At 38.3% G+C, this 9,414-nt stretch overlaps 1 protein-coding gene across 1 annotated transcript; it reads left to right on the forward strand.

Moving 5' to 3' along the window:
- Positions 1–270: 270 nt before the first annotated feature.
- LOC146482761 (polyunsaturated fatty acid 5-lipoxygenase-like) lies at positions 271–8,428 on the forward strand. The gene is made up of 11 exons (XM_085106849.1): positions 271–361; positions 1,681–2,035; positions 2,576–2,717; positions 3,074–3,180; positions 3,596–3,797; positions 4,298–4,404; positions 5,337–5,591; positions 6,122–6,228; positions 6,556–6,661; positions 7,129–7,347; positions 7,814–8,428. Exons 1-11 carry the CDS (start codon positions 288–290, stop codon positions 8,045–8,047), a joined length of 1,908 nt encoding a protein of 635 aa, XP_084962975.1. The 5' UTR covers positions 271–287; the 3' UTR covers positions 8,048–8,428.
- The last annotated feature ends 986 nt before the right edge of the window (positions 8,429–9,414 follow it).

The raw sequence follows: 9,414 nt of genomic DNA on the forward strand, positions 1-9,414 counted from the left end.
TCCATCAAATTATAGCTGTACGGAAGTGCTGAGGACTGTTGTGAGCTACCCTAATTTTTGGTCCAAAATAAACGGAAGGTCGATTCTTATCGAAGGGGGACAAACTTTGCAATTTTTCCTTTATCTGTATGGAGGCAGAATAATACGTTCCTCCCAGTCTGATATTCTCTGTATCTTCACGTTTTGTTTTAGAATTCGACTTCAAGTGTCCAGTTTGGCGACTCATTTTTTAACCTGAATATTTAACCTCTGAACAAACTCTTTCATTTATTTCTAGCTCGGACAGAATGCCTATTTTGTGGCCCTCGTCAAAGCTGCTGAATGTCACCATCAACAAGAAGCTTTTAAAAGCGGCTGAACTGTAAGTATCACTGTGCAAGATTTCTATCACTAAACGTTGTTCCTTGCAATGGCAATCTTATCTCTCAGCCATTCAGAACATACAAAAGGTTTAACTGGTGTTATGTTTAAGAAATCGGAAAGGACTTAGTCAATTATAGGTCAAGTATCGGCTTCTATATAGTTTCCCTTATAAATGGCTAGGACATTATGTCCCGGGATAGATCAGTCGTGTGGTCGCTCGTTTAAAATAAGCAACCCAATTGTTTCTGGACAAACGTCTATTTTCAGCTTGTTTTCTTTAAGGGATTGAGATTTAACCTTCTCTATTTCTCCAAAAGAAAAGTATATTGTACTTCTTTTGGTACATCGGACATGCCATGGGTCTTTTGTTTTAACTGGTAAGAGCCAACGCCAAAGGGAAAGTGCCAAGGGGATTTGGTGTCATTAAAAAAAAAAAAAAACAAAGTGTTAATTTTTCTGTTAAAAGAAACCAGAAAACAATGGCCCTATTTTTTTTTATAAATTTTACCCCAGTTTACAAAAACTGTCAACGGGGATCTCTGCCCAAAGATGGATTGGAGTGAATGGATTGCAACTAACATTTTAAGTTCTTACACGTTCCTTTCCGAAGTGCACTTGAACAGACCATGAAGAATTCACTTGATTTCTTTCTCTCGATGTTCTAGAATTATTAAATAGGCTAATTGAATGTGTTTTTGACCCAGTTTAGCTGAACAAGGTTAATTCCTCGTTAGACCTCCTTTTTTCAAGGGGCCTGCATATCATAAAAACAATTTACGTAGTTTAAAGTTTTTTTTAACAATTTTATCTGCCTTACATGACACAATATTTACAATACTAATCACTACTTACGATAATTACAATACCTACAATACTAACAGTACTTACTATATATACTTACAGTTAACAATACTTACTATACTAACAATACTAACGGTACTTACAATGTCTACACTACTTATAAAACTAACGGTATTAATTTACAATTGCGGTAATTACGTATCATGGTCATATATTCGTTGCAAAGTAGTCGAAAAAGCACAAACACTACAAACAGTACAAAAAGAGGTCGGCAGGTGCAGCATCTATTTCCATGCTCGGTAGCTGTATTGATTTCTTGAGGGGTGCTCTTCAATCTTCAATCTTTTGAAAGGCGTTTAAAGTATAGCTATCTTTTGCAATTTGCCTTTCAATTTCCATCGAGCTCAGGACTTTTTTTGGTATATATTTGCAACTTGGGTAGGGTATTTCTAAGCCTACAAGTGTGTATGTAATACCTCAGTAGTGATAAGCAATGCATGGTGTCTTTGTTTAAAGGTTTGTCTCAACCCGCGAATGTGAAGTGTCCCTTCCTCAGAAATCTACTGTGCTGTGCAAAGCCAAGAGAGTAACGGAACTCAGCCAAAAGAAAAAGAAATGGAATGTGAAAACTACTCCCTATGGATTCGCCCTGCTGGATGTGTCGAGCCTCTGGAAGTTCATAGCGAATCGCTTCGTAGATCCCTTCACAAGATTTTACTTCGAGGGGTACCTACAAACAGTACTTGTAAGCGATTTAACCCATTCCGTCTACAACCGTTTAGTTAATAGTGTCACTGAAAAGGAAATCAAGCGCAACTATAACTACCGGATTATGTCAAAGTATTTCGAGATGGCTGCAAAGTTAGGAGGGGTAAGCATGTTTTTGTACTCTTATCAGATTGATATTTAAAATTGCATTTTTCTTGAAAAAACACTGATGTGTGAAATAATAAAAAAGAAGACATAATTTACAGTTGTTAATGAAGATATTATTCAGATACCTTGAGGAATGTTTTCTTGGCGAAGTACAAGACCTTCATTTAGCTCATAGGTACTTCGATAGAATGAAAAGCACGTACATTCTAAGAACACAGTAGTTCGATTTTTTTCTGGTATAAATTCTCAAGCCAGTTTGTCTTTTTTAGGTTACATATGTCAATCAACCTAAAACATATGAAAATAAAACAAACACTACATTATACACCGATTGGAGATTTTTTTGTTTCCTTGATCACGATTTTGACAAAAAAATACAATAATAAATGTCCTCGCAGTTACACTTCATGCTTATCGCTATTATCTGAATATCTTTTCACGAATCTTACTTTGGAGTATGTAGCTATAGGCATTTAGAAAACTGGCCTTAATCTTTACACGATGCCAACTGACCTTGTTGTTTAATTGCTTGTAGGAATATGCCACTAGACCTTCCCAATACGAGCCCTTCATTGACGACAAACAAGACTGGATCAGTGACAAGTTCTTCACTCAACAACGCCTGGCAGGAGTCAACCCTATGTCCCTGAAACGAGTCACTTTCCATAACATGAATGGTAGGCGATCCTTCAATTACATACAGTAACGCGTGTAGTTTCACCTGGCACTTAAAAAAACAAAAACATGAAACGCCAATTACAACCTTCGTGGTCGTTAACGTGACTGGTGGTCGCTCACGAGCGTTCAGTGCATTAGGGATCTAAATTTTGAGTCACTGGCTTCCACAGGCTTAATCCACTCGATCCGCTGTAAATACACTTGCCGTATATAGACCACAAAAGCAATTGATAGTTAAAGTTGTAGCCAAAGAATTCTAGGAACAGCTGTTTAAGCAATGACAGTCAGAGTGCAGTAACGAAAAGTAATGTATTGATCTAAGGCGAGCTTTTTTTTGTTTTCATATTTCATCCAGGACCAATAGGATTGGATTGGGACAAACTAAAGGAAACACTGAATCCTGAATTTAACTGGGAAGCTGCTGTAAAAGAGGCCTTGAAAACTGACGACACATTGGAAGAGGTACGTTGCTTTTCTTCTTTCAACGGTTTAAACCAAGGAGGTATGTCATAAGTACGTAAATAATGCATGATCGTACGGATAAGTGTAGAGATATTCGGAAAAAGAATGACCTAGCTCCCACGAGTCCCCTGTACCTCAGTAGCAGAACATCCGAACTTGTAATCAGAAGGTTTTAGGTTCGACTGCTGTTGGGAGAACTCTGATTTCCCTTTTCCGAGTATGCCTGTGTCACTGAATGAAAAATACATCTATCACTATTCACCCGATTCACATTTGTGAATCACATTTGATTCACAAATGCAACATTAGGTAACAATTGAGGAAATACTTTTCTCGTTAAAGAAATAATTTGTTAGAAGAAAGCGCCGTGGTGTTATTGGAGAAGTCGCCAATCGTTTGTTTGGTTGATTTTCAGGCAATAAACCAGGGCCGCGTTTATGCTCTTCGTTATGAGTTGTGTGACGACCTTCCCACAGAAGAGGACATTACAGATAACGATCCTCGACGAAAAATGTGGGACACTCTCTCTCCCATCGCTCTGTTTGTATCTGCGGAAGAATTCCTGACAAAACGCAACGATCTGGTTCCTGTGGCCATTCAAATGGACTACACCCCAGGTTCAGTATCTTTGAGAATTCATTCCAGTACACATTTAGTTATCTTGTAAAAAACATTGTTTGTGGTAGCAAATCATTCATTAACTGTGTTGCTGATGAAGGTATAAGCTGAGATCACCTTTAACTGTTGGCCTACCCACCTGCTGTTTCTCAATTTTCCAGAGAGGTAAAAAAGTTGAAACGCCAGCAGAACGGCTTAACAGAAAGAAACGAAACGAAGCAAAGGAAGGCAGGACAAAACTTAAAGTGGGCAGAGCAGAGTTGCCCAAAATCTTCTTTGCTTCATCATGTACGATTTTCTTACTACAATTAAGGAGGTTCACAATGCCGTTATCTCTGTAAAATATGAAAAAATAAACAGATCACTATACATTTCTTCAACTCTTTCTAATTTGGAACTGGTAATTTTGTCATTTTTTTATGTTCCTTAATGGAAATACTTTTAGTTTCAAAGAGTCATCCAAGTTTGTAACCTAAAATTCTTATTTATTTCTCTTTAGATTCCCCTGTGTACACTCCAGATGATGGCGACCACTGGATGTTGGCCAAACTGAATGTTCAAGTCTCAGACCTCGGATATGCACAAATTGTGGAGCACCTCGCTAAGGTATTCTTGAACACCACCAAAAATTTAGTTTGTAATGGGGATGACCAGACTCCTTCCTGTGATTTGCTACCAAGGAATTGAGGCAACCTTCAGTTACACTTCTCAGTTTTCTTCTTCAACAAATTTTACCGCTTGTCACAACAACTGCTATTCTACAGATGAATCCCAACTAAATCCCAGTTAAATCTCAACTAACTACAAGCTCCATTGTTTGGAGGGATATATCTAAATTGTAGACATATTTTGCATTGTGAACCGCGAGAACTGTGGTGTTCTGGACGAGAATAATAGTAACGCGAAACCGAAATATGTCCACACGACCAGACACCAAATAGCAAGCTGGCGTCCCTGAATTAAAACTCGGAAAGTGATATAATTCAAAGACCGTTTAAATTAAGAATTGGAGTTCTAATGGGGTCCAAGTTAGGGTAAACAAGAACTGCAAAGTCGAGCAAGACATGTATTTTATTAATCACATCAACAAGAAGACCAAACTAGTTAAATGTAAGTTTTAGATTCAAATGCAGTTCAATGTTTGCTAGCAAGGTACAATTTACCTTTTAAGTTATAAGTCAGTTCAAAAGGTTACAGCGGTTACCAATAACACGTGATTTACTCCCTTTAACAGGGTCGGCTAAAGTCGTGTTTTGGTAGACCTCAATCAAAGTATTCTGCCTTGCTAAGAGAAAGAAGAGAAAGTAAAACTCTGTTTGAATTGATCTCCGAGCCAGCTCAGGCTAGAAGAAAAGTTGTTTTTGGAGTAAAAATTTTAAATTTTGCTGCACGCGATAATTTGAAAACTCGCACACCTGTTGGTTTTCAATTTAATAATGCAATGTATTAATGTCTAACATAAGGCTCGTATATACGGTTCAATCCTCGATCTACAAGAAATAAAGTATATTGTTTACTTTCCCGCCATCCTTTTCAAGGTTCACTTCCTGATGGAACCATTCTGTGTTTTATTCCGACGAACACTGTCCGTCCAGCATCCATTGCACCAAATACTCAAGTATCATTGCAGAGACGTTACCGTCCCAAACACGATTGGAACTCCAGCGCTTATTAGCGAAGGAGCATATATGGATCAGCTGTTTGCATTTGGAAATGTAGGCACAGAGCAACTCCTTACAGATGCCTATCCATTATCCACATGGGACGTGACAGATTTTAGAGGCGAATTAAAGGTGCGCTGTTGTGTCAGGTTTCCATACACTTAAGTACTATTTTTGTGACTTGGTGACCAAAGTAAAGGCAAATGACTGTTGGTAAAAAGTGGTGCCATTTTTACTAGTGTTCAGACTGGAAGACCGTTATATATACGTCTCGATGCTGATTAAACGACATCTCATTTTCCTATTTATCGAGCTTGCAAGGCTTCACGTTGTTTTGGCTTCATTGAACAGAATAATTTGAAAGCCGTCATGATCGCTCTGAAAACGAAGGTAATGGCAACAAAACATCTGTACTCAAACGTTTCGATATATTTTGTTGATTTTCAAAATAGACCCCAGTTCATACTAGTGTCCATACCCCTCTTATATAAAAGGATCTTCGTTGCTCCATAATTTATGAAGCAGGCTAACAGCAGCTTCCAGAAAAGAACAAACATCGTCGCCATTTTGCTTCCAACTACAGATTCACAAGGTGGAAGGACTTTGCACATCTTGTTGTTGTCCGGTCACTAGTGCTAACTTTGATGTTTTTGGTTCAACAGAAACGCGGAGTTGATGACAAGGATCTTCTCCCATACTTTCCTTACCGAGATGATGGCGAGCAAATCTTGGAAGTGATTGAACATATGGTGAAGGATTATGTTGACTTGTAAGTATGAATGAGTGGAAATCAAATGAATCCATCTTTTCCACTGGAAATTTGAATCATTTCTTGCTTTCGTTTACTTTTGTTATCATATCATATCATATCACATCACATAACATCACATCACATCACATCGCATCGTATCGTATCGCGTCGTATCGTGTCGTATCGTATCGTATCATATCAAATCATATCATATCATATCATATCATATCATATCATATCATATCATATCATATCATATCATATCATATCATATCATATCATATCATATCATATCATATCATATCATATCATATCATATATTCTATTGTATACTTGTTATTGTAGGTATTATTACGACAATGAAGACGTAAAGAATGACCAGGAATTTCAGAACTACCTCAATGAGTTGTCTGTTGATGGATCATTGTTGTTCCACGGTCGCATCGGGCAGGTAAGTAAAGAGTCACACGATCACTCATTGCACCAGCGCTGTTGTTATATTCTGTTTGTTCCAAAACTATAGCTTTGTTAGTCAAATTTAGTTAGGGGATGACCCACGCACATTAACATTTAACCGACTGCACTGCTGTCTTGGTATCGCCGAACCATCTACATTTGCGTTGACTGGCTGAGTTTGCTTAACTGCCGTTTTTTTTGTATGTTGTTATGGAAAATTTTGGCTAAGTTCTAGAATGGTTTCACTTAATTTGTGAAACAAAAATGTGACAGTCAGTGGCTATTTGACTACAAAAAACAAAAATTGGACGAAAACATAATACTTAGGAAGTAGTAAGATGTATTAGCCCATAGTCTTCTTCACTGGGCAAATTAAATATGTGCCTTAGTTTCTGTGAAGAAATATATTGCTGTTGTTATTGTTGGACGGCCGAATAACTTAAACACTCTTAACTTTACCAGATTCAAGGATTACCACCAAAAATTCATACAAAAGACGAACTCTGTGATATTGTGACCCGCATCATCTCACAAGTGAGCATTCAACACGCCGCAGTCAACTACCCCTTATCAGACTATGCCGAGTACGCGCCCAACCTGCCAACCAAGCTGTACAATGACACCAGATTGGAAGATGGGGAATTCTCTGTGTTACGTCTCCCAAACAGGAACACTTCTTCTGTAAGTATGAAGTCACTGTTTATCTGAGGGATGGATATGATCAGGAAGAAGCATTTGATACCAGCTGGTTCCATAAGAACGATAAGTTATTATTTGGCTAACTGCTCGTATTCCGTTTGAAACTTGTTCTTCCAGTGTCAACTTCTGATTCATATGATGTCGTTTTAGTTCTGTTTATTTGTGGTTGAAGTCCTACTGTGTGGACATTCCGATGAAGTTACCGCGTGGCACCTTGTCTTAGGGCTGGTCAACCTCGCTCCCAGGCTCTCTCCTTTTTTCGCCCCAATAGCAACAAGGGAGGAGGAGAGAGTTTGGGGACGAGGTTGGACGATGTTTTCTCAACTGCAAAATTGTTATTTTTCTCAATCAAATGTTTATATCTTAATTCTTATCAATTTGGCCTCCTCTATTGGCAGTTAATGTAAATATAAATATACTGAATGGTTTGGCATTTTAATTTTTACAGATCGAGGCGAGTTTCAGCAACAGCCTGGCGTTATACCGTTTTGACACCTTGCTTGACTACGGAAACGAACTCTACGACTTCAAGGCGGTCTGGCTCATCAACGGTTACTATAGTTACCTCATGAATGTTGTACAGCCACTCATGCAAGAAAAAAATAAAAACCGGAAGGAGATGGGTGACCTGACCTATCCATATCTTATTCCACGATGGCTGCCCAATGGGATTCAGACCTAACTCATCATTTGCCATTCACGTAAGAACAGCGCATGCTCTTCGAGCCGTGACCAAGTTTTTCGATTAAAATGTAGCGTAAGGGAGCACCACACAAGTGTAAGTTGTTTTCTACTGATGGCAGTAAGAGCGATCATAACTAGGAGCATTTCCATAACAGTAGTGATCACTTAGTTGGGACAAAACGGTTGCTATAGTTAACTAATCCATGTTGCTTAACCTGGTGTGCTAAAAGAATCGATTCGTAGCCAAATTTTTTTAGGAGTATTGTTAAACCGCTAGAAGTAAGGATGATGCGTGCAAGACTCACTCAGTTGAGGATTTACCAGCTTAACTGTTTACATGTTGTACGTAAAGGTAACAATAGATTAAAGACTGTTTGCGTGCCAGAATTTGTCTCAGCATTACTTCTTTCTAGTAAAATAACAGACATTATTATAAGGCAGGACCTTACCTTTCATTACTCTTTGTTTGCATTTGGCATGGGCTATAAACTATTTCCGAATCGCAGGCTAGGCTGGACTGTTCATGGCAAAAAGGGGCATTGTTTTCCAGGCGGAATGTGAACAGAATTGGTTTCACTGAATAGAGTTTCAACGGAAAGTTCAAAAGCAAAAATGTTTTATGCAGGTTTTATGCAGCTGTGCAGCAACTTTTATAACGGTTTTGACAAAAAGAATGCATGAAATTTAGACTAAATTTTGTACCACACAACCCTGGCTATAGATAAAACTCTCTCAGGAGTCAATTTCAGTGAAAGAATGTCGGCCCTACAAAACAAACAAAAAACGCGCAAAAACATTTTGCCGTTTTTTACAGAATATTGCCCTTCCGTGCTTTACCTAAAAACCATTCAGATGAGTAAATGACACTTGATAGAAAATCATGATCAGCCTCTGCTAAGAGAGATCTACAAAGACCCTTCCCTACTTTCGTACAGAAAAGGTAGATCTTTGAAAGACGTACTCGTAAGAGCAAATTAGCTTTGAAGGTCATATTCTTCCCATCTTGACCAATAGGAGCTGTGTTTGGCCTCTCTTTATTATTTTACCGACACTGAGAAACCAAAGAATTTACTGCGGCAGTCTGCACAGTAAATGTAAGTGCTGGAATGAAACCGCTTAATTCCTACTGAGCATTGCCTAAAAGTAAGGAAATGTGGTTCACATGAGGCAAAGAAGAAAGAAATTAAACCTAGTGTTAGTGGACCACATTTCTTACTGAGGCAATGTTCAATAATGCTCCCTATTCTGCACTAAAAACTGGCCATTAATTCTGCTTACAAGTGTATCATCCGCCGATCACTTATTACCTTCGACGTCTCCCCACGCATCTGCAGAACATTTTAAAATTGACTTGTTCAAATCCCC

The sequence above is a fragment of the Pavona decussata genome, unplaced genomic scaffold (genome assembly GCF_977016875.1).
Source record: "Pavona decussata unplaced genomic scaffold, jaPavDecu1.1 SCAFFOLD_44, whole genome shotgun sequence".
Taxonomy (NCBI): domain Eukaryota; kingdom Metazoa; phylum Cnidaria; class Anthozoa; order Scleractinia; family Agariciidae; genus Pavona; species Pavona decussata.

Excerpts from the sequence above, each read along its gene's own strand:
- LOC146482761 (XM_085106849.1), top strand. The coding sequence starts at position 288 with ATGCCTATTTTGTGGCCCTCGTCAAAGCTGCTGAATGTCACCATCAAC. Across the intron at positions 2,718-3,073 it reads CACTTTCCATAACATGAATG|GACCAATAGGATTGGATTGG; the intron begins GTAGGCGATCCT and ends TATTTCATCCAG. Across the intron at positions 6,229-6,555 it reads GTGAAGGATTATGTTGACTT|GTATTATTACGACAATGAAG; the intron begins GTAAGTATGAAT and ends TTGTTATTGTAG.